This window comes from Brachycentrus maculatus, unplaced genomic scaffold (genome assembly GCF_059751285.1).
Source record: "Brachycentrus maculatus isolate JH-2025_06_01 unplaced genomic scaffold, ASM5975128v1 h1tg000144l, whole genome shotgun sequence".
In the NCBI taxonomy this organism is placed as follows: Eukaryota; Metazoa; Arthropoda; class Insecta; order Trichoptera; family Brachycentridae; genus Brachycentrus; species Brachycentrus maculatus.
Window position 1 is genome coordinate 381,702 of NW_028280897.1, and position 25,799 is coordinate 407,500.

The window sequence follows — 25,799 nt, forward strand, 5'->3', positions numbered from 1 at the left end:
TTTATGACCATTTGCATGATTAGTTATGAAAAATTAGAATTAAAATCATATGTACTGCAGAATCACACACTTAACTGAGATGGTCATACAGCAGATACATTTGTGTCATATCACAGACGTGCGTGTCTGTCACTGCTAACGGGTTATGAAATTTACTTTTTAAATGTGTATTCGGTTTTTATTTGAACAGTGTGAATCTCAGTTAGTTTTTATAAATAACCAGCTTTAAGTACAATAAAAAATGCGATTATGTTTGGAAATTATTGTCTCTAAAATAGAAAATATAAATTAATTGTTATTTTTTATATTGTTTGTTTAAACATTATGATTATTTTTAAATATTTGAATGATTTTTTTAAAAATATATAAATTCCCCATTTGTGCAATTAATTTATTTTACACATATAAAAATTTTGGAAAATGGTTTCTAGATTTCTTCTGCGCAGTGGTAATGTGGAACATCTCTCGGACAAATTTTATAACACCTCGGTTGAAGTTTTACCAGTAAATAGTCAACCATCTCACCCCAACTCTACTTCTGACGGCTTCATTGTTGTTGGACGATTCGATAATTTAGGCATAGCTGATGGAACTGTCGACCATTCTATTGGGAAAGTTAACGCCGTGAAACTGAAGGTGCATACTGAAAGCGAGAACTGGGTAATACTGAGTGAAGTAAGTTCCAACCTGATCTTTTCTATTTATGCACTTAAATTACCAACTTGTAGGGCCTTTTCAATATAGACTAATTATCTTTAATTTTTCATTCTTAATATCGTAATTTAGTTTAATTCTACAAAATTCTGTATCAAAAAGATATATGATATTGCTATTCTGTCATTAATTAATTATAACTGTTGACCTTAAGTATTATTAAACCTTGAGGATTACGCAATGGACTCAAAAATTGGCTGATAATCGTTATTGAGTTATGATTGACTTTTTTGATCCTATGTCTCTCCTTTTTTTTTTAAAGATAAAATATATGTGAATACACATATGTATTTGTGACTAAAATTTATAATGTTTGTAAAGAATTGGCTTAAATATGCAATATATTGAACAAAATATGTATTTTTTTTTGTGGTATAATGATTTTCATTGGTGGTAGAATTTTTCATCAAAATAATATTTGGAATGTATTTTTTTAGATACACTTTGAAGAGTTAAGGCAAAGTTGACTACTTAAATTGGGAACAATCTGAATGTTGACTTTTCCTCTGTCGAAAGCGTATCACCCAAGGATATTCAAGGCGTTTCCCCCCTACCCCTATTTAGGCACAATAATTATAATAATGTATGTATATGTATATGTATACAGTGCACATGTCTCCACACTGTAATGAATGTTGAAGTTAACTTATAAGTTGTCAGGTACTGTTTTCTTTGTAAATAAATAGAATTACAGGGTTATTCATTCAAAGTATTGAGACATTGTTTGTGAAATTCTGGACTCGGAGCAACAACAAAAACAGGAATTGCTAGTCTTACTTATTTTTAGTTCACCAAGTGATTTTTGTAACAGTTCTTGGCTTTTTAAATAAGTGTGCTCTGGTATTCACACAATGTGACTACTGTTATAGTCAACGTATATACATATTTGGCTAGTCATATATATATATATATATATATATATATATTTAACATATTTTGTAACATTTATTTATCTTATTTAAACCAGTTGTCATTACATCCCGTAATACTCTCGACATTTTCATCGGATATTCTAATAACAAATAAGTATTCTTATAAAAAATACGACTTTCAGAAAAATATTTATCTTCTTTTATAAAATAAGTCTCAATTTTACTTAATTCACACTTTGTATTCTGATCCATGTATGCCATTTTCACTTTCACTATATTTATCTGCTACTAAATTAATGGTTAAGAGTGCTTAACTTTTTAAATACAATAAATTAATTATATATAAAATGAAGAAATAATACAACGATTCAAAATAATATGTATGAAAAAGTATGATTATATCCAATGTAATCCGGAATGGTCAAGTTCTTGACTAAGGTTGACTGCTTAGTTCAGCTGGAGCAGCAAATGCGACTTCCGAAGGTTCTGGTCTAGAATCACAGTATAATTATTTATATCTTTGTACTATTGATTCTTTTTTAAATCAATTTTTTAAGTCAATTTGTTATGGACCAACATAATGTATACATATTGATTTATATGTTACCAAGAAATTCAATGTTTTGGTTATTTTTTTTTCATATCATAATTATTGTTGTTATTTTTGCTTGTTTAACTATATTTATTAATTTTTTATTTAAAAAAGGTTAAAATAATTGATAATAGTCAATACAAGCTCTTTGTTATTATTGCAAATTTTTAAGATATGTAAAACAATTTTTATTCAATATTATTAAAATTACAAATTCAGGATAGTCAAACTTTTGTTAAAAATTAAAACTGAATTTATTAATGTTTACAATGATTTGAATTGTTTTGCGAACTAAGCACAGGAGGGGTAACTGAACCCTTAAGATATTTATAAGATTAGACAAATTCGGATTCCGCAGGGTTTTTGCAAATTTCTTAAGAAAGTATAGCTATATTTATAGAGAGAAGTAAGGTTTTTCGTCTATCGAACATGTAAGCTACTTGTATTCTCTCTCTGACTTGACTGATGATGGTTCACGCTGTTGGCCGGCTCATATCACGCCTCGCCTGCAGGCGATGTCCTTTCATCACGGCCTCGTGCTGCACTGATGGCTCCATCAGCTCCGTGGCCAATTTGCAGTCAACCTCATACCCTCGGCACTTATCTTAAACGTATTTTTCTCTAGGCTTTTTATAGAGAAGATACTTCATATTGCAAAGTGGTTTTAACTGTTAGTAGTCTTCTTTGGGATATAAAAAATAACAATATTTCAAACTTTACCATGGGATCCCAGCCCATAATTTTAAATTCTCTACGTATAGTGTAAAAATGCGAAGTTACAATGTTGCAAACGGGAAGAGTTAAATATTAATCGACTCATTTCTCCAATTAGTTTAGAACGCAGATACTCCTCTTGTGCTTAGTGCAGTGGTACAACATCTTTAAAGTTATACATACTTTTTAAAATCCTAATTGAGTAAGATATCGATTAGTTACGGTAGATTTTAAGTATATTAAGTTCATTTATTTTCATGGGAATCGTTTGGATTTATCATAGGACTGTCTTTCGAAGTTCTGTCTTTGAATGTAACTTTTGAAATTTCTAATTTTTTAAGATTTTTTTGTGTGCACAGCACCAATACACACTCATTTTTTCCGTCCTTGGCCTTGTATCATTTTTTTTGTATTCCTCATTCTGTTCTGGGGTACGGGATTACTAGATGGAGTGGTACGTGTGATCCACTTCTAAATGTTATTGTCATTACTAAAGTAATACTTAATGTCCCATCTAGGAAATATTCAACAAATTACAATAATTAACAACTACATATATGCTAAAAACAACATCCAACTATATGCTAAATTAACATGTGCATTTAAAAAAATACTCACACATATAATACTTAGAAACCCTTTCGGTAAATGATACAACAGTCCTAGAATGACAAGACCAAAAATGTAGAAACCATGTACCACATTTAGTAAAAGGAACTTATGCAATAAAATAAAATATTAATAATATTTTGAGTATTATGCAATAAAACTTTACAAGATACCCCATTATCCAGTAAGTCATTCAATAACCACAAACTTTTTAATGAAGAGCTATCAACCGGTTTGATGCCACGAGCGCGTTAACGCACTCTCTAATTCCGCCATAGCCAGGTCGGCCATACAAAATGAGCGAGTAAACGCTCTCTCGTTTAAGCTTGTCGCAAGCCAATATCATTTTTTTAATTAGAATATACCGATATTATCAAAATTACAGTCATTTTTCTAAGACCTTTCACATTTTTGTTGAAAAAATCATGGCCTGCTGGGTACGGCTATATCAATGCCTTCCGGCATCGTAAGGGTTAACAAAAGGATAATGGAAGTGAATAAAAACTAAATAGATTTTATCATCAGCCCTGTTATCCATGGTCGGATGATCCGTGCCAACAAGTTAGTAAAATATACTTTACTAAACAAGCATTGTTAAATGTGCCCTCGGCATTGATTGAAAATGTAATAAAATAACAAATGTGTATGCGTTTGAAGACCACTTAGAAATAACACGCCATTCTTAATGAAGTATCACTTGTTTAAGAGAAAAAAATGTTTGAATCGTCTCACCAATAATAACACAGATCATTATTGCACTGTTATGTTTCACATTTTATTTTGTTTGTATGGATTTAACAGTGTTATATAATTTTGTACACATTAAGAATATTTCGATGTGTATGTCAACAATTTGAAAACGTTTTCATAGAAGCACTTTTAATTTATTACCGCTGTACTGACATTTATGTTTTCCTCATATAATGCTTTGACATAACACAACAAGTTTTGGTGGAACAGAGGAATGTGAGTCCAGTTTGATAAATTTCACACATCCCAATTGAGCATTTATGAATACAAAATTATTTGTAATATCTGCTTACAATGGTCACAAAGTATTTTAGTTTCTTCCAGTTTCATAAGTATTAATTTTTTTTTCATAATTAAGTCTGTACTAAGTTATTGCTTACATATAAATATAGTCTTCCCTTATGATTCTTCAATTATTGAATGAAGGAATTCGAGAAAGGTATGTTATAGAGTTTATATATTGATTAAGTTTCAAAATATTTCATATTGTAATCTTTGAAAGTTGTTTTATAAAATTTGCACAGCATTCTGATAATGTTGAATCAGGCAGTTTTTATTCATAATGTTAAATATCTTATTTTTGAGAGAAAATAAATAATTCCTTGGTTCCTTTTTCATGCAACTTTTGATTAAGTTTACTATTTAAAAAAATCCTATAATTGTGTTAAAAAAATGAATATAATTATAAGCGTATTTCTGTTGCTATTGTTACTATTTTACATACCTATATAATGTATTATATAAAATAAGATTGTAACTTTGTTTATATTACATCGCATTCACTGGGTGAACCAAATCTCTCTCTATTCTAGCCCCTATCTGCACCTGGTGCACAGGGAACCGCATCGGAATGACGCTGTGTTTCAAAACTCAATCGTTGCTCTCGCACCAATATGCTCTCGAACCAAAAAACATTTGTCACAAAATAAATATTACCAGAATGAGTTTAGGTCAACAAACAATTTTGAGTCATAGATATTAATTTTTGTTTTTGAGAGATATTTTTTCAGAAGAAGTTTTTTTTTATGAGTCAAAATGCCATCAGAAGGCGAAACACTCGTCGCAAAATTCTGGCCATCCCGAGTTGAATGTGTTTGTAAACATGTCTGTATTGATAGTTAACTTTATTTATAATCAACTTGTACTTTTAAAAATTTTACCAAAATATGAATGATATATATACCTAATTAAATATTTTATAATATTGGCAGCGTGACACGTTTATAATTGTACTATTTTATAAATATGTGGTTTTATTCCCCTGTATATTCCCTGTGATATTTAAAAAAAGTAAAGTTTAATGTCGACTGAAGCATGAATTTCAACCCAATCCATTCATTGAAAAATATATTTTGTGAAAAAAAAGTTCATATTCGGATATTCATGCTGCAAAAATTCATTTGTAAATTATCGTTACGCATCATATGCAAAATAAAGCTTTTTTTTAAATATACAGTACGTAATTATAATATATATTCAATATAAATAAATATTTTTTCGTACTTCTAACTAATTTTTCCTTGATATGTAGATGTTACTAGTTTTGTATATATAATTTATACTCTAAACACAAGTCTCGTTAAGAATGCGGGTTTATAATATATTAACAATTGTGTTATGCCAACGTCATTTGCCAAAATTATAACAACAAAATAACACACAGTAATGTATGTAGGTACACCATGAAAACTTACCAAATTTACTTCATGACAAAAATTGACATTTGTTTTGATTACTTGTGTATTTGTGCAAATATGTTTTAAAACAATAATCATGCATTTTGTAATTATTGTTTTAAAAAAAATCTGCCACATGTATTTTTTTAAACAAAATTAATTTTTTGTTTGGAGTGCATTGTATGTTACACATTACTATTAGCTAATATATCGCATTACATTATTTAAGCTTCTAATCGTGCAAACTCAATATAACTGTATAATTATATTACAACGCTTTTAATGTTAAATGTATTCCCTTATATGATAAATCCACGTTAGATATAAACATAACTTTGTCCTGTAGACGAGGAGACATTCAACTGAACCAGCTAACACACTATTCTCTCGGAAAGGAGAATGTTCGGTGTTTGGTCTCCATCCATATAATAAACTAATAATCGGTGTTTAACATTATGAATGTATGTAAGTTACCATTAAAATGGTACCTAGTCAGTGTACTTATAAAATGTATTCATATATTGTTGATTTGCTAATTTCAGTAATATCAATATGTTTTCCGCTAAGCTATAATTAATTGTGAAGTCAAATTACGTAAATATATACGAAGCATATGTACAAATGGTTTTATTTTATCCTTTAACTCCTAACCCTTCAATTGTTTTTCAAATAAATACAAATGTTGTAGCTGAATTATATTTATTTTTATTTAGTAACCTAATAAATGGAAAGGAAATGCGATAATGAGAACCACAGATGTTCTCAAAAGGTTTGGATGTTTACCTAAATGTTTACATAAATTAACTCTAGAATGTGGTCTTATCTGTGCGTTTTATTTCTTTAACATTTAGATCATCGTGTTATTTAATAAAGTTAATTCCAAACCAATAAATAATATAAGATAACTACGTAGTATTCATTAATGTAATTTCATTTGTAGACTACTACTAAATGTTTTTTTTTAATAAATTTGGCATTTGAAAACCCGTTGTTGAAACATTTTGTTAGGAAGTCAAAGTAACCAAAAAAAATAGGAACTTATGTCAAAGATATCTAAACTACTTGATGCTGAGGAATATCGCCCAAAGTCCTACGATCGACAAAATGTCTCATATAATTTACAATCGACTATATGTCTCATATAATCACAATAGGTGGGGATAAGAGTTGAAGAATAGTCCATTGAATGTATTTATTATTTATTACAGTTACATTTAATTATTATATCTACATTTTATTTACTTTAATAAATAGATAATATTTCAGAATAAAATGATCAAATTACACGCTAATTTACAAATATAAAAAAAATACAATTTTGACATATACATTTAAAAATTTGATCAATGGCATCTAGCCAATGCCAGAAGTATGGTATTGTTGCTTTTTAAATATTTTTAGTAATTTATATATTTATTTACATTATACAATAACTTGAACATGAACTAAACTTATTTGGCATATTTATGACTGAAAACAAACAAGTTACTATTTGACTCAACATTAACAGTAATGGATTAAGTTACTAGTAACAGTTTTTATTATATATAAAAAGTATATTAGATTTTGAATCTCAAAAGGCCTATTCTGTATTTTTCACAATTCATCTTTGACATTTTATTGTTTATCATTATTCATATACAATGAGTTATTTACAAACCTGTGTTTTTTTTAATCGACAATATTAATAAATAAAAGATACTGAATTTAATATCAGCCAGATGTTTTTTTTATTATAATGAAAATATGTTTTCTTGATTCATTTATGTAGGTAAGTAAAATTACAGTACAATCTACATATGTTGAAAGTTCAAATCAAAGATTTTTTATTGTAATTTGAGCGAAAATGTGGCCAAGAGACGTGTTGATCGAAATTGAATTACCTGTATAAAAAGGCATAGAATTACAAGAGTTATAAAAAATGTATATTACTCGCGATGCCTACATACTGAAGACTTTTTTTTCCTCGGGGGTCAAGGGATCTTGCATCCCTTATGTCACCGCGACCATGTCAAGTCTATTGTGACTCTGAAGACTTAGTTACCTGTAGAAAGGGAAGAATGAGCTTTATTAACCTTGGGTTCGATTCCCAGGGGGGTTCAAAATAAATACACACTATTTTTAACCCTATTTAACACACCTTATACTACTAGTGTAGGTTTTACTGTCCTCAGTCCGCCAATCGCCGTTTGCTGTGTTACTGTGTTTTGCTTATCACGATAATTAAGGTTCACAGTGACATCTGTTGAATTTTCACCAAAGCATTTTTTAACTCGGAACTGTCCCGTTATTACTTTTGATTTTTATAATTAGTTTTAGCTTATTTAAAACATAAATTTAGTGCACGTGAGAAACTACAATAAAAAAACATCATGATGTTGAAGGTCAGAGTTTATATTTCTTGTTTTTTTACCGGAAATTTAAAAATGTTTTTATGATTTATATGCTGCCTTATATATGAACGGAATACGCCCGCGCCACTCATTAACCTACGCTCGACCGACCCCAGATGAAAGAGTTAATACCACTCTGGGCTGAAGCGAAGGACTGATCACCTCCCCTTACACAATTAACGATTAAGAAAACGCTATGTTGATACAACGCATTGCCCTATGCGCCTCTGGACGCGGATAAGGGTTAGAAAAATAAGAAAAGGGTATGAAAAAATGTTGCAATACTCAGACCTATTAACATCCATAAATCGTTCTTAAATTCTATTACAATTTTTTCGAATTCGAACCCTTGGCGCAGGTTTCACTGCTGGAACTGAACCCAACTGCGCCACGGAGCCTGTTCCACTCTTTCTACGTTTGATATTTGGAAATATGTAAACAAAGACAAACACAATCCAGTCTGATTTCAATATTTATATGTAGATATAAGTAAGATAATTATTACCATCGTACAGCGTCAAAATCATCACATTCTCTAGTAAATTGCCGATAATCTTTGTTGCCGATCAGAAAACCCGTGTGTCAAAAACTCAAAACGAACACAGCTGCCTTCGTTACACATATTGAAATTTCAATGATAATTCATATCCATACTTGACACATTTTTGTAATATTTTACGGATTGTCTTTTCAATATTTACCTCACATTACGCATGACTAGACCTTTATTTTATTAGAGTTCATGCTAACTGTCAACGTGTAAAGTTTCTTCCTAAATCGTATGAAAAAACGTAAATTTTAACCTTAATTATTATTTTGATAGAAGTGGGATTATTTATTTTATTTTATTTAACAACTCTTTTTTGATTCCTGACAAAAATCGACATAACTTTAACTTAACATCTATTCAGTAAAAATCATGAATGTTCTTTTCGGTATAAATTACTTTTATAAAGGACGTGGAAAATAAAGGTTCAGAAGTAAGCTAAAGTCATCTACATACGGTGATTTCCACGTGGATCAAATCCCTTAAGTATTATACACGCGCTATTCTATGTGGCTAGTCCATTTTCCACTCGACTACGTATTGTGACGCTTTTACCTCCTCCGTACAACCAAGGCTCGGAAGGGAGCTACGGATGGGGTGGCCCCGTCTATGGGCTCGACAGTCGGCATCTCTTCGCCCGGAGGCAGCTGGAACGCGAAGCTCTGCAGCATGGTGACCGTGAACATGAAGATGTTGGATCTGGCCAGCACCTCTCCCATGCAGCGGTGCTTGCCCAGCCCGAACGGGAAGTAGCTGTCCGGAATCACCACTTTGCCGTCCACCAGGAACCTCTCCGGACGAAACTCTTGCGCCTTCTCGAAGATATCGTCGTTCATGAGGATGCCGTAGAAGTTCGCGACCACCATTGCGTCCTGTCAAATGTGAGCTTCTTTTCAACAATGGCGGAATAAAGTACACAATTAAACACTAAACATTATTAGTAAATATAGTAGTTTAAGGTGTATAATAAAAATATTTCTTTCAATTTAATATATATATATATATATATATATATATATATATATATATATATATATATATATATATATATATATATATATATATATATATATGTTTTACCTTTGGCACAGTATATCCACACAGATTGGTATCCTTAAGGGCACGATGTGGTATTCCAAAAGTTCTTCCCATAAAGTGGCGAATGGCTTCTAAAACAACAGCTTCGTTGTATGGCATTCTGAAAATATTCACACGCAACATTATTCTCATTTTCTAAAAAAAGCTTAAAATTACATATTATATGTTACATATTATTTTAAGGTACGATAATTAAATGACATATTGCATTCTTTAATTACGACATAATAAAAACAAATACTATAGCGGTTAGTTTGAGGAGATTCGTTTTTAAAGGGGTCGAAGAAAGCGGAAGGGGTCGAATTGAATAATAAATGCATACTTACTTCGCTCTATCGTCTAGTGTGGGAAGTCTTTCTCTTCCTATAACAGCGTCGATCTCAAACTGAGCCTTCTTTTGAACTTCCTGCTCTCGTACGAGATATAGGAACGCAAATCCCAAACTCTTGCTCGTCGTCTCCGATCCGGCCATGAACATGTCCATGCACACCGCGAGGAGCTGCGACTCCGTGAAGCTGCCTTTCCGCTCTGGAGACTCCAACATTCGGATATACACGTCCATGAAATCTCTGTCCTCGTTATCCGGGTTGAATCTCTTTTGGTGGATATCCAATTCCGCTCTCAGAAACTGCCATATTCGCTTGTGAATTAGTAGAAACTGATTGTATCCGGACATCCCGGGAGCGATAAACCTCAGGAATGGAAAGTGGCTGAAGAGCGTTCCCACCATGTCGATGTTGGAGAAGAGCTCGAACAGCAGCTCTTGGAGGCGCTTCATCTCGGCGTCCTCGGGGCTGTACCTGACTCCGGCCATCATGGACCACAGCGTGTTGAGCACGTACACGTTGAAGGCGTCGTGCATGCTGACGACGGCGCTGTGGTTGTTGTCCTCCTCGAGCTTGGCGGACATGTCAGCCAGGAGCTGCTCCGCCTCGGAGCGGACGAGCTCGGCCATGCCGCGCCGCCCGAAGCCGAACTCCTTGAGGTGGCGCACGATGAAGCGCCGCTGCTCGCGCCACGCCTCCCCATCCGTGAGCACGAGCCCGCGCCGCTCGCCCCACGTGCGCGTCTCGTAGAAGATGCCCTGCGGCCGGCCGTCGATGTCCTCGTTGAGCAGCATCTCGCGCGCCGAGGCCAGGTCGCACGGGATGACGATGCAGTCCTTGCCCACGCGCAGGCCGAGCACGCCGCGCCCGTAGCGCCGGCAGAGGCTGTGCGCCGCCTTGAACAGGTACTTGGAGCGCGCGCGCTGCCGAGCCACCGCGAGCGCGCTGCCCAGCACGGGCAGCCACGCCGGCCCCGGGGGGAAGTGCGCGGGCTTGCGCGTGTCCAGGTACATCCTTAGCACCACCAGCACCGCGAATAGCGCCACCGCTATCCACATCCTGCGGTGGACACGACCCGACACAAATACATAATTAGGTTCTCCAGAATTCTCCTCGTAACACGGAATGAAATACCAAAGGTATATAAAGGTGCATATGATATTTAAATTCATATAGTGATCAATTAAATCAGTAAATGACAGAGTGTAACGCTCAATATTTTCTGCGTATGAAAAAAATTGTCCGTGTTGGAAAATCTTATAAATAAAAATCATTACAAAATGACTCCATCTATTAATTTTATATGTTGGTATTGACTCTTCAGTACCATGTGTATAATGTAAAATATACGCAATATTCTTCAAATCAGACAAAATCAATAAACGATATGTTGCTGTAATTATTCGCATTATTTAAAATAGAAATGCACGCCGTGCTATATGCAAGTAGTTAGTTTGCACAGCCATCACAATATTGTGAGTAATCAAAACATAACATGTTTTATATTATATAAGACACAATATAATCACGCAACTTGTAGTTTATAGCACGCACATAATTTAGATAGTGTTCATATGGGATATGTATCATAAAGTGTGTATTTCCTGATATCTGAATTCAAACATTACTCGCTCCAATCAAACAAGTTTCATATCAAGCAAACTTGGTAATATAATTACATCAGGCATTATCATGAGCCCAAAAACACATTCACTATTTAAACATTTTTTGATTTTTGTTTTTGGAGTGACGTTTTTAGTGGGCGATTCGATAGTCAATAATTGGATGCGAATTGAGAGGGAAATTTCATGGACGCATCACGTTTATTAGACACATTTCGTTACATGTGAGAGAGGAAAGATATAACGTAGAGAGAAGGAAAAAGAAAGCATTCTAACGCCACAGAAGCGAAGCAAAAGAAAGCGACGCATATACAATGATGCAAAGCGATAGAACAAAATAGTATTGCGCATGGTCACGTTGTAGGTGTACACGTCAGACGCTATAAATGAATATCTGAAGTACCACGCGTTGTGTAAGCAACATTTATCATTACATTCTTTTAGGAAGTTTCACTCCATCACCCCATCACACAGTGCTGCATGCGTTTTTTTTTATTGGAGTTGCAGATATTATTTGACTTGCGTTATATCGGGGGAGATGTAAAAAATTACACTATCTTTATTTTAAGTCAACAAAAATAGTAACTAATCATGAAGTCAGCAAGTGTGATCGCCCGTCAGGATAACCTGGAGTTGACGAACACTATTGACGTCTTTATGTAGTATTTAGTATTGAAGGTGGGACCTGACGGCTTTGGGAATTTTAACATGGACCAAACCTCAAGCGGGCAAAGGTTTGTTTTATTATTCTAGCATTAATATTACGACATGATACTCGATCTAGCACCTGAAGCAAGTGAAATAATCGTCTAAAATAATGATGCAGTGCCAAGAAATACCTATATTACTTTTCACCCTTCTCATATAATATGACGGTTTTGTTTTCTGTCGTGGTAGCTAAGGCTAGTTAAATATTACGTAGCAGAAATGCTAACCGATGTCGTAACCTTCCAGTACTTTCCGCGATCTTTACTTTCTCCTCTGCGTATAACCTGAACTGAGATAATACTACATTCATTGAAGACTTGTGCTGCAGAAACCGCACTGACTGCATTAAGGAATGCAGGTAATGTGTCGCGACAATACCGATGCACCGCGTAGGACTGGTTCACACAGCGGTCCACGGAACAAACATTTTGCGCAATTTATTACTTGTGCCTCAATGGTCTCATCGCTAAGAAGAAATTATCCTTAAAGTTGGCAACCTCTTAAGTAAGGTTCTGGCACGAAAGTTCTTCGGCTCTACGTATTTATGCGATCAATTTTTTTCAAGGTTTTTTTTTGGCAAATCATTCATAATTGAGTGACGCATACTTTTATTCAAGCATAAAACTAATTTAGTACCTATAACCTGAGAAGTCCTTTTAAAGATGAAAACCTGGGAACATGGTTAGAATTAAAAATAACGACATACAAACATATTCAAACTTTCAGAGGTGATTCAAGAACATTTTTCGCAATAAGGCACCTTACGTTTGAAAGATTTTTTTATTAATGAAATCTAGTTTTATTGAGTGTACGAGAATTGAGTGTATAGAATCATAAAAGTTTACTAGAATTGAAAGCACGCTAAAGCACCAAGCAGTCGGTGCGCATAATTTTTGTAGGTCGAAAGCCCCCCTAAACGATGAAAGACTGTGGAAGGAATATATATAATATATATATATATATATATATATATATATATATATATATATATATATATATATATATATATATATATATATATATATATATATATATATATATATATATATATATATATATATATATATATATATATATATATATATATATATATATATATATATATATGAATTATAGGTTGTGGATTTCCAATAGTACCTTTCCTTTTTGCAACACCGCTAATATATTACTTTAATCGAATGTTTTAATAGTTCGTAACGTGTCTATTACAATCCGTTCGTGTTTTGCGGAATTTTCTACCCGGAAACTAATAGTGACATAATAGAAAACCAGCATAACTATGGATGTATATCTAGAGTTTGTGCTAACATATCTAGAGTTTGTGCTACTAACCGACTGGAATATAAATTCAAAAGAAGTAAAAAAACAATAATTCTCAAATAACTCATATTAAACGAGTTATCTTTAAAACAGAAACAAAATACAGAATACATTAAGATCTCTATAATTTTTCTTTTTCTTTTTGATGTAGTCATGATTTGTTATGACAATATTATTTAAATTTCCTTAGAACTACAAAATTGCGAGCTTTAAATTTGTTTATATTTTTGAACTCCTGCAAATTTTCGAACGAAAATGTCAATGCATTAAAAAGTATAGACAAAAGAGATAAAGAGATTCCTCCCTTTGTGTACTATATATAATTTTTTTTCAAAGAGAGGTCAAATCAAATTATATATTCATTTTAAGGGATATGATTTTATACTGGATAAATTAATATTTTTAGCTTATATACATTCACCTAGACTCTGCATGCTTGCATTCTGAGGGTTTTTGAATGAAAGTTCATTACAAACAAGAATGTACACATTAAAATCTTAGTATACATAATACGAGTTTCTGAAATAAATTATTATTTTTAAATAGCAATTCCATTTAATATGAAACAGATTTATATATATATATATATATATATATATATATATATATATATATATATATATATATATATATATATATATATATATATATATATATATATATATATATATATATATATATAATACACAAACAATGCAGGTATCAATATCATTTTTCATGAGAAATATTTTTTAAATTTACATAATAAGGAAATTAGTGTTTTCAAATATACTAAACAGGGTGTGTCAGTTATTTCAATAAATGTGGTAAATAATACATAAACGCAATATAACGTATTTAGATGCAAATATAGGTTACTGCGTTTTGTGCTTTTTAGTGATAAATTATAACATCTTGTATGGAGAGACGCAGCCAAAAATCATTTCTATAAATTAATAATGTGCAAATTATATAATAACCCTTAATTACATCGGTTAAATTTACATGGGACATGCTGTTCAAAGGAAGTGCACTAAGTGAGACAAATTTACATGTATGTTAACTCCTTAAAATTATTTTTTTAATTGATTCGGCAGTCACATCGTGGTAAAATCTATCCATTTTGAATTAAATAATTTAATTTTTAATTTAATTTAAATTTAATTTAAAGTTTTGCTTAGTAAATACCACTAATAGAAATAATGGTATTTACTAAGTAAAATTTTAATTAAAAAATCTTGAAATTCTTAAAATTGAAGATTTTTGATGGAATATTTGAATGCATTGAATAAAGCAATAAATTTTCCGCGAAATAACTTTTTATTAATATGCAATTTCGATTGAACATTTTCAATATAAATAATTAAAAATACTTGTTATTATAAATTACGTCTAACAGAAATTCAATAAACACTATTTTAAAGAAGAAGCTAAGCATAATAATGATATGAATAATGTTAAATAAGCCAATTTGTCACGTTCATACCTGGTGTAATATTTAGTACAAACTGAGCACAGAACTCCAAACTAACTATTGAAACGAATAGAACCTCTTGCCTCTATTTATAAACGTACCCATTCCACCAATAGATGGAGGACACGGTGGATAAAAACTTAAAGTGTTATATTTTTTATCATTATTATTATACTCGGATTCTCAAGTAAAAACAATGCGACAATTTGTAATAAAATATACTTCGTTATTTTTGCCAACAAAATGTAATTAATTGTCTTAAACTTACGAGTTACGTCAATTTATAACTTCAATATAAAAATAAAATAACATCACTTTTTGAATTTATTATTGTAAAAAGTTTCGAGAACCAAAGATGTTCTCATTAACAGGGGAAAATACAAATTTTGTTGTTCTCGAAACTAGTCGTATTTATGTACATCGATTTACTAAGTAATGGTCCTAAACATGCGTAATATTTTTTTACATTAAAATCATGTTAAACCACAAAGTTAATGCAAAATCAATAAATAATATAATTACTAACTTATTGCAGCAAATGATGATAGATATAGTAATACAAAGATTTTTATATCAGAAAATCTTGGTGATGCATAAGGTACTGTCATAGCAATCCGGAATCATCATTAAGCCAGGTATGTATTTAGAGTTTTACATTTTTAAATCCCTTTATTTATTAATAAGCCTTTAACTAACTAACTAATTAACACGCCTTTTCTCCACAGCGGCAGGCAGAGAGAATAGAACGCCACACCAATCTGCCTTTTCAAAAAATCTTCGTCTCTTCCACATTCATGCATCTGTTCATACATAACCGACGATTATATGATCATGCCCAAATATTTGAAATGATTGACCATAACCAGTTTTCCTCGATCTTCCTCTGCTTCTGTTACTAACCGCATTCGCCTCATAAATTTGTTTTTCTATTATTTCTTCACGTATTCGATTCACATACCGAAACCTTCTTAACACACCTTCTTAATATTATTGCCTCGCATATATTTATATCCTTATTTTAAAGTTTATCATACATCATTTTAGCGCACATTCGTCTGAGAGAACGAATTATTTTATTTTTCATAAAAAGCCTTTATTAATAAATTTTGTTCATATATTATTTTTTATCCGTTTGTTGGATTATTGATATTTAATAAATAAATACAAAAATGAGTATGTTACCCTAAGTGCTGTTCTCCTCTTCATACCTACTATTCATCATCCATTTCCTTCAACACTGCTATTAAACATCAGCGATATCCTTCGACCTGAGATCTTTCTTTTACGTCATATGTATCAAATAAATTCCACTCTTAAATTAAAGAATCTAGTGTGCAGGATTGATCATCTTTCATTCGATAGGAGATCAAATCAACATCGAATTAACTGGGTGCGATAGGGGTGAAAACATAATAAAACTCTAAATTATTGTGAACATATAATTTTATTTTAACAATATTTTACAAAATTATTTTAAATAATATGTAATAATTTCCTTAACATTGGAATAATGTGAATACATGTGAACAGTTTACACAGACACAATAAAATTATGAAAAATAATGAGTTGATAATAATAATTCTAACATCCAATATTCATAATATAATAGATTTTTCTAACATGTATTGTATAAAACACGCGTTGTGCATAAACAGGGTGAATAAATGCAATAGTTCTAAACTTCTTTATTTAGTACACATCAAGCTGGTGGTAAAGAAAATGTGGGCGAGATGGTGTCATCACACTTGTATAATAAAATGAAAATTCGTATTGCACTAAAATAGACCTAACGTCATGGATACATCTTTATGATATTGAATAAATCACAATACCGTAATATATTACATTCAACACCAATTTACAAGTATTAATATTATGTACACGCCCTTAAGAAAATGCGTTTTAAACAACTAAAGAGCAGTTAAAAATGAAAGGAATTAAAAATTGAATTGTTTTCAGAATTAAAATGGCTACAAACTTTTTAATGAAATTCTTTGAAAAAACGAGATTTAGACGAAGGAATGAAATTTTAGGTTTTCAAATATTCTGAGAATGAAGTTTAATTAATATGCTGGTTGAGAAGCTTTGAAAGGAGCTATACTGAAGAAATTTTGAAAATGTACAATAAAACAATATAACACATCAACATATTCACAAATTATTTTAAGGACTAATTACAATTTTTTATCTCATTTCGATTTTACTTTTTTGATACAGGCCAAGACATGATATATTTTTTTTCAAATGAACATGGATGATCTTTTGGACGCCTTTTATTGTGAAGTGTGACAAAGAACTCAAATATTATTCTAATTCTAGTACGGTATTTCGACAATATACACAAGGATTTATAGGACTGAGTAGTGAGTTTGAAATAAAAATATAAAAATTGGAAATTTTGCAACACATAAATTTTTGCAACACCTTTTTTCTATTTTACAAAAAAATAACCCAAACTATTTTTACATGATATAAATATTACGAAAAATGCATACTTGTCCAATATATCGGAATTATATAATTATATCACGATCAGATCAATCAGAACCTAAAATCTGGCGGTGTCAAAAGTCTGCGTAATCGGAGGGCATGTATGACTAGATGTATGGATGTGAAGGAGGCTAGGAGTGTATGTCAGGACAGAAGAGTGTGGCGTTCCATCCTCTCTGCCTACCCCTGCGGGGAAACGGCGTGATGGTAGTAGTAGTATAATTATTATTATTATATAAGAGTATTAAATCACCTTAATTTGGTATGAATATTTAACACACATTGGTATATATATACATATTTTTTTAAATGTGCCCATAATATGTATAATATAATATATATTTGTTTAAATAATAGTTAAGTTAACTTTACCCATTTATCTACGAAAAATTTTACATTTATTAAAAAAATTATTGACATTCAGAATGTTTGTTATGATTAAAGTTGAGAAAAAACAGTATCACAAATAAAAATAATTAAAAACATTTTTTAAAAACAAAATAAAAATAATTTCTCTCATACATGAGTTATACATATTATAATTATATATTAAATTGTTCATTCGTTATATTATCGTAACTATCCATCCCGCTTACACGTTCACCATAAAGTAATTCAATAAAAATCAGATTCTAAATAAAAAATATATGTAAAATTCAGTGACGATTGATTTAAATATAAATTCCTTTATCAGTTATCAAAGAAAGTAATATTTTGTTTTTTGACATCTCAACATAAATGAACTATGAATAGGAAAGTCTGGGAATTTATAGGACTTACGACATGTCATAGGCTGGCTTACTCTACTCAACCATAGATGCTGCATAGAAGTTTTAAAATTTGATATTTTTCTTCATCTATGTTGAGATGTCAATATAAAAATAACTCCTTAGAGGAGAGACTTAGATTTTTCTAACAAGCATTCTCACTCAAAATGTTGTTAATATTTAGTAAATTATTAATATTATTAACTTCCTATAGTACATAGTACTCTGAATGTAATATTGATCGAAAATGTATTCTTTGCTCATAGTCATTGTTGTGCACTTTATAAGGAATCGTTTTAAACATAAAATCATTATTTTCTAGAATTGATCACATTTTTACTGTGCTTAAGGAATTTATATAAAAATAATTCAATTTCACTGAAATGGTTCATTTAACTTTGTATTTTGATGTATACCCAACGACAATTCTTAATCCGAATGTGAATATATATGACTCATATCGATGGGTAACCAACTAATCATAATATCGACGTTTGAAAGCGAAAAGTATTTAAAAATATTTAATATAAACTTGTCAAAAAAAACTAGTAATTAGAAACTAATAAATAGTTTTATAAAGATGTCAGTGGACTATTTCTAACAATCTTGAATTTTTTTATTATTATTTGTCGATAAAATAATTAAAGAGAAATTCACATAGAGAAATTTCATACAAAGTGCATACAACTATTTTTATTGACCCTCGCAATAAATGGTGTATAGGGCACTACATCAAAATGATGGGATGTTAATTTAATCGAATTCCCTAACATGACAATTGTTTTCATTAATTGAATCTATCTATCAAAATCTATCCATTTGAATTTAAGTTTTACATAGAAAGCCTAAAAAATATCAATGAGAATAGTCACAAACTGCAACATTAAAAAAATAGTAATTCTTAATAATAATTTTTTTAATTATAAATCCAAATTAACAATATGACGATGACTAAAGCTTTCACCCTCATTATCTATGTTCCCACTTATAAGAGATAAAAATGTTTAAAAATTAGGAACAGCTCCTACCCCCTCTTCAACCTTGAAGGTTCCCTTGAAGGCGTCCCAAGGATACAACTCTAAAATTTAGACTAAGCTTCATATTCAGTGTTTGAAAATGATGCGGATTGCATCGAAACATGTGTCACGTAGATTTTTAGAAAAAGTCATATATACTGAGTAAAACTTAAATAAAAAATGTCAAATTTTTATTTTTATTGTTTATCATAACCGATTGCAGGTGTATGTGATTAAAATAAGAAGTAGGCCATTTCGCTGTCCAACGTCGATACGATGGTAGTCGAAGCAATCAGTAATAAGGGTAGCGCCGGTGCCGGTGGCGGTGTAGAAGGCGGGAGGCCGGCGGGGCGGCGAACGTGCGAGCTAGAGTTTAGTTGTGCGGGTCGGTGGAGGAGGGCTGGTTCTCCTCCTTGTGCGAGCGCGCGGCGGCCGAGGCGGCCTTGAGGTAGGCCTCGGCGGCCAGCGCGCCCCACGGCTCCGGGCGGCCGCCCCAGCCGCCCTCGCTCGTGCTCACGCTGTCGCCCGCGCCGCCGGCCGCCTCCGCGGGCGCCTCCCCGCGCACCGCCTTCGGGCTCTCGGCCCTGCGAACGCCAACGTAAAACCTAAGTCATTTTAAAGAATGCCCACTTCCACTTATGTTGAAGAATACTGATATGTACATATTGTTAATGTGGAGGTCATCGCCAAAACGTTACATTTCCATTTAAAATAGTTTTAGCTTGTAAAATTGTTAAGTTTTGGTATGATTTAATGATTTCATATTGGTTCAACACAGGATGGTCACGTTTTGTCGCAGCGTTAATTAAGATTTCGATAGAATACAGTAAACAGAACAGATTTGCGTTTAAGTGTTTTATGTGCAATATTGGAAATGTAACTTTTTGGTGAGGATCTTCACAAATAATAAACCCAAACACACACTGAAGTGTGAAAAATAAATAATGCTTTGCATAAACACATTAAAATAATTAATAATGACATTTTCCCTTTTCTAAAATATGAAAGGATATCGAGGGTTAAACTAGAACGAGAATTAAACTTATGTTGAGAAAAGAGGGCCGACGAGGTGCGGGCAGAAGACAGATCTCCTGGCTCCGGAATGTTACGAGATTGAACGAGGATCAGGACTGTCGAGGCGCTGTTTAAAGCTGCCTAAGACAAGGGCAATAATTACTCTCAACTGAGAGTCAATGTCGGGGAGACCTAAAATGACACGCGGAGAAGAAAAAAATGAAATCAATAAAATCTTCAATCAACACCTCTCTAGAATACTGTGTAAATGAAACCACCTTGTGTTATCAAAGATCATCTACCGAATGGACTTTAGATTATCTACCAAATGGACTCTAGATTATTTTTATTGAAAATATTCACCTTGTGCTCGAATGCTCCGGAGTCTGTACCCCGTCATTAGTGCTGGATATCTCCAAATCTTCCCCGTAACTTAGCTGAGATCTCATAACATTATCGGCATCGTTCGGCGGCTCCTTATCCATAACTGAAAGAGGAATTATTATGTAGAGCTCAGTCTCTTTTTTGGATAGAAATACGTTTTTAATTTTAAGATTGTAAATAGAAAAGTTTAGAAAATTAATAGAAATTATTAAAAAAAACATTGTAACCATATTAAATAAATATTTTTTTAAAAACAACCACAAATTTCCTTATTTATTTTTATATTTAAACTAAACAAATATTCTTAAAATATTTCAAATTAAACATAAATCATATAATAGTTTTTTTAGGCGGGTAGTATTTTAATGATTGGAGAATAGTTTTACAAAATATACCCATACATATCTGTTGTTTGACTAAATTGTATTTTTGTTGTTGTTGAATAATTAATAATTAATTTAATAATTTGGAAGTGACTTGCATTGAAGGAGATTAAATGAGGAATACACCCTTTCGAAAAGCTACGACCCCAATATTTCAGGATGGATAGTGTAAGGAATGTGGGCATATTCGCAAAGTCTGGTAAAGGGATTCTAGATTTGTCTCTCCTAAAAACCAGTCATTGGAGCTACTTAGTAATACTCATTTATAATGGACCAAAGTCAAAGTACTAACGAGTAATTACTGCCCATCCTCCACCGCTTTAGTACATAACAGATATTTCTTTTGCAAAGGGTTACCTCTTCAAAAGAAAGACACGACCTTGAAAGAACGTTAACTTTTATGTATTGAAATGTTAACAATGTTCGTGAAATTTCAAAGATTAGGATTATATTAACCTTCTGTGTGCGCCATCAGCGCCCCCTCCGGCCATCCGATGGAGTCCCCTTCAACATCCACCGGTTCGTCCTCGTCACACTGCCTCGACTCCTTGCGAGGCCTCTCATCCAAGACGTCGTCGTCGTATAGAAGGCTCTCGACGGAGTGCCGTTTTCTGGATTTCATCCTCAACCGACGCTGTCTGTTGGCTTTGATCCTCTGATAAGTCTTCAAGAAAATAAATAACATGAAAATGGCATGACGTTCTCGTGACACGTTGTACGAAAAAGATAATATGCAGATGATTCGATACATTGTTAAAACAAATACAGATATGTATATATATATATATATATATATATATATATATATATATATATATATATATATATATATATATATATATATATATATATATATATATATATATATGTGTGTATATATATATATATATATATATATATATTATATATATATATATATATATATATATATATATATATATGTATATATATATATATATATATATATATATATATATATATATATATATATATATATATATATATATATATATATATAAATATATATATCGTTTTGTCATGTTAGAATTAAGAAATACGTTTTATTCTACCAATACACGTAATATATTTGTGTCGCCTAAATTCAAAATCTTTTTCAAAATCGATTAAAAAAAAACTCTATTGGAATGCCAAATGTGGGTTTTATTGTTTAAAATATTTGTATACTTGAAAATCCTGCTAAAAATACTTTAAAAAAGCGTAGTATTTCAAATTATATTCATAAAACTTGTCTTCTGACCCATATCGGCCAATCAGAAAGCGGGGATAGGTCAAAAATTAAGATGACGTCATTATCGGTTTGTGTCTCGTGTTTTTTTTATACTGAAAAAAAAATCCAAAAAAATGGGAAAAATCTATAAAATTTATAAAATTTTTTGAATATGTAAAGAGGGTTAAATAAATTTTAAACTTACCTCCCAGCGTGCATCTTCGTCATGGTGTGGCGGCAGAGGGTCCCTGGGGGGCGCGCTCAGGCTGTAGAGATGTTGGAGCTCCTGCATGAAGTGGGCCTGCGCCACTCCGGGGCCCAGGCGAGCCCCACACACTCCGCATCGGAGTTTCTGGTTGCTCTCTGGTAATTCAACAATCAATCTCATTAATGGTATTCCAGCTTTATCTTTTTCTTATGTAATTGACATTAGTTACCATCAACTCAATATTGTGGATGGATATTATAGTTAAACGACGAACTAGTAAAAAGTGTAAAAATCTTCTAGCGCACGACTATGATACCCCCTTCACCCACAACGAAGGGTTGATGGTCCCAAGAATGAACAACATTTCTGAGCATTTTTATTATGTTGCCAATGGAGGGTAAACAAAAACATGGCGCAAAGACAAAAATAAAAGAAAGGTTAAACGATCAAGAATTAATATTGTAAAATATTGTATTGTCCATGTTTCAGCAGCATAGAGAAAAATGGAGTGGACCAAGCTCCTGAGAAGCTTTATCTTGGTGTTGTTATTTTATTTGTTACTCACTCAGAAAGTCGTGGTCCTCCTGGCACTGCGGCTCCTCCTCCTTGGCCCTGGGGTCCGGCGACGAGGAGGCGGCGCTGCCCGGCGAGCTGCAGGAGCCGGCGCGGCCCAGCGCGCCTGGCGGGGGCGCCAGGGGGCCCAGCGGGCCCGCGCCGCGGTACGGCGGCGGCGGGGACCCGGCCTCGCGCACGTCGCCGAAGAACGGCTGCCTCTGCACAGCGTACACACGGCTCTGTTCATTACCAAAACACGCAGCCTGACGTATTAAACAAAGTTTTCTCCACAATAACGACAAAACAATATCGAGTATTTAAAAAATATATAAGTTTGAACTAGGCTTGCCAGACGTCCCAGTTTTCAGACAAAATCCCGGTGTCCCGACCGGTTTACTTCACGCTTCAGTAAAAAAATAATTTAATTATAGATGACAAAAATCTAAAAATAATTAACCGTGAAGGATTATGGATAATAATAGTAATTTGTCATTTATTTCACTGTAATGTACGCTGGGGTCGTTCCGGTGTCGCGGTTGAACATTTCAGAAATCTGTAAGCCTAGTTATAACGTCATGCATAAAGTCATATGGTTATTTGAACAAATCAATGATACAGTACCTAACAAAAATTAACTAGGTAAGAGGTAGCCTCACGTTAGCCCATTCTATATCGTAAAATATTGGGACAACTGAGGTCACTTCTCCTTGGTACATGTGCTATGATTTGACGTTTCGCAAAGTAAAGTATATGTGTATTTTAACATATCGTTTACATACGAGGAAGCAATATCATGAGAGCCGCATTAGAAAAAATATTAGCAAGGCAAAAAACTGCTCAATATCATAAAATAAACCACATAAGTATATTCGGTATAATTGCTTTTGAACACGAATAACAAAACCTAGTTTTTACAACGTCTGTATTTTTTGCCGAATGACCTCTACAAGATGTTGCTGTATCATGAGCGAAAATTTTGTGATAACACGGTATGTTTAAAGTAAATTTTTTATATTTTTACAAATATTCATTTTCAACTTTAAATAAAACAGGCTAGAAAAACGTTTTTTTTTAAAGTTCTTTATAATGACGTGAGATGTTTGTACAATAAATAAATAAATGGTCTCAATAAACACATTGTTTAAAAATATAATATGTATTTGTAGCTGTCAAACACTGACCCTGCAAATATTAGGAATCGTAGGAGTAGGAGGTACCCGGTGATTACTCATACACATTTCAAACGTAATTAGAGCATAAATTTCCAATGACCAAAACTTGCCACTAACATCTGACCGATGTGAGTTGGCAGTGTGTGGGTCGAGTCACCCCTATGACCTCACACTAACTTGTCATCAATCAAGGTTTGGGGGTGCAAATCAAAGCAAAAAGGATATCGCCGGCTCGGTCTTACCCCTAGGGGTAGCTGACTACGTACAAACGCATTAGTAAATACTTCATTCGTCGATACTCACGGTCTGCTGGTGGGATTTTTGTACAAATAAACTTAAATATTTTATTAGGTATCTATAAATTTTCAAGGTATGTCAGAGAAAAGGCACGAAAAGGGTTATTTAAAAGTTAAATGAAATTTTTATAAGAAATCAAAGTATTTATTACACTTTTATTTTTATTTTTATATTAACATCTAGTTATTTATCTAATGCCAAGGTCGTCCAAAAAGGTCAATCCTGACAAAATTTCTCCGTCAGTTTTTTCTTCTTATTTTATTACGGGTATCTTAACAAGCAAGCTCCGCAGGAACACAAAGCCGATTTACGATTGTCTTTTTTACGTTTTGTCGAGAGATATCAATTTTTAAAGTGTCTCAACTTTTTATGAAACATTATGTGGAAGTCTGAGCATCACAGGGCTTTATTATTTTAAACTCAGTCTCCTAAAAAATACATATGAAATAATTTGGATAAATCTCAGCTATGTTCAAAAGGAAAAAGCCTTATACTTCATAACCGGCCAGCATTTCTTGAATGTATCGAAAACCTTACCCGGCATGCGGTAGATTCTAAGATCATTGTATAAATACAAGTTTCAAGAGTTAGTGCAATATGGATGGTCAACAATGGGCAGAATGATTAACGCTACACAAGTGTATAAAGTGATCGCTTAAGCCAGCCAAATGCTAGGTGCTAAGCTATGTTTCATATCAAGTTAAGACAACTACAATTGTAAAAATGTCATTTTCAAAATTCAAAACTCTTAAAGGAAAAACAAACGGTCAATATTTTTTTTTTTAAATAACATGTTTCTGACTCTTCGGTTTATGTAACATACCTTATCATGGTCCTACTAAGGCTTCTACTTTATAAATTTTAAAGCTTATTCGTATATGCGGGTGCGT

The 25,799-nt window shown here is 32.5% G+C and overlaps 3 protein-coding genes across 6 annotated transcripts in view; 1 reads left to right on the forward strand and 2 right to left on the reverse strand.

Moving 5' to 3' along the window:
• Mgat4a (alpha-1,3-mannosyl-glycoprotein 4-beta-N-acetylglucosaminyltransferase a) overlaps window positions 1-1,658 on the forward strand; it is a 193,547-nt gene extending 191,889 nt beyond the window's left edge. Inside the window, exons 9-10 of one of the 3 annotated variants that reach the window (XM_088260851.1) lie at window positions 432-675; window positions 1,152-1,658. In XM_088260851.1, the coding sequence (XP_088116977.1) occupies window positions 432-675; window positions 1,152-1,181 (274 nt within the window). In that variant the 3' untranslated portion in view covers window positions 1,182-1,658. Of the gene's footprint in view, window positions 1-431; window positions 676-1,151 lie in introns of those variants that run through there. The other 2 variants (XM_088260852.1, XM_088260853.1) reach the window with 2 other exon arrangements.
• A 7,760-nt stretch (window positions 1,659-9,418) lies between these two features.
• On the reverse strand, window positions 9,419-11,349 carry LOC148308874 (putative cytochrome P450 303a1). The gene is made up of 3 exons (XM_088260969.1): window positions 10,292-11,349; window positions 9,948-10,065; window positions 9,419-9,739 (listed from the first exon to the last, which is right to left on the reverse strand). Exons 1-3 carry the CDS (start codon window positions 11,347-11,349, stop codon window positions 9,419-9,421), a joined length of 1,497 nt encoding a protein of 498 aa, XP_088117095.1.
• An 8,479-nt stretch (window positions 11,350-19,828) lies between these two features.
• LOC148308875 (uncharacterized) overlaps window positions 19,829-25,799 on the reverse strand; it is a 26,712-nt gene continuing 20,741 nt past the window's right edge. Inside the window, exons 3-7 of one of the 2 annotated variants that reach the window (XM_088260895.1) lie at window positions 23,451-23,679; window positions 22,883-23,040; window positions 21,906-22,113; window positions 21,046-21,169; window positions 19,829-20,273 (exon numbers count right to left, since the gene is read on the reverse strand). In XM_088260895.1, the coding sequence (XP_088117021.1) occupies window positions 20,042-20,273; window positions 21,046-21,169; window positions 21,906-22,113; window positions 22,883-23,040; window positions 23,451-23,679 (951 nt within the window). In that variant the 3' untranslated portion in view covers window positions 19,829-20,041. The remainder of the gene's footprint in view (window positions 20,274-21,045; window positions 21,170-21,905; window positions 22,114-22,882; window positions 23,041-23,450; window positions 23,680-25,799) is intronic. The other variant, XM_088260896.1, reaches the window with a different exon arrangement.

Bases quoted from the DNA above. Each gene is read 5' to 3' on its own strand.
- LOC148308874 (XM_088260969.1), bottom strand. From the start codon at position 11,349: ATGTGGATAGCGGTGGCGCTATTCGCGGTGCTGGTGGTGCTAAGGATG. The intron at 10,066-10,291 runs GTAAGTATGCAT...GAATATTTTCAG, and splicing joins ACACTAGACGATAGAGCGAA to AATGCCATACAACGAAGCTG. The intron at 9,740-9,947 runs GTAAAACATATA...CACATTTGACAG, and splicing joins GTGGATATACTGTGCCAAAG to GACGCAATGGTGGTCGCGAA.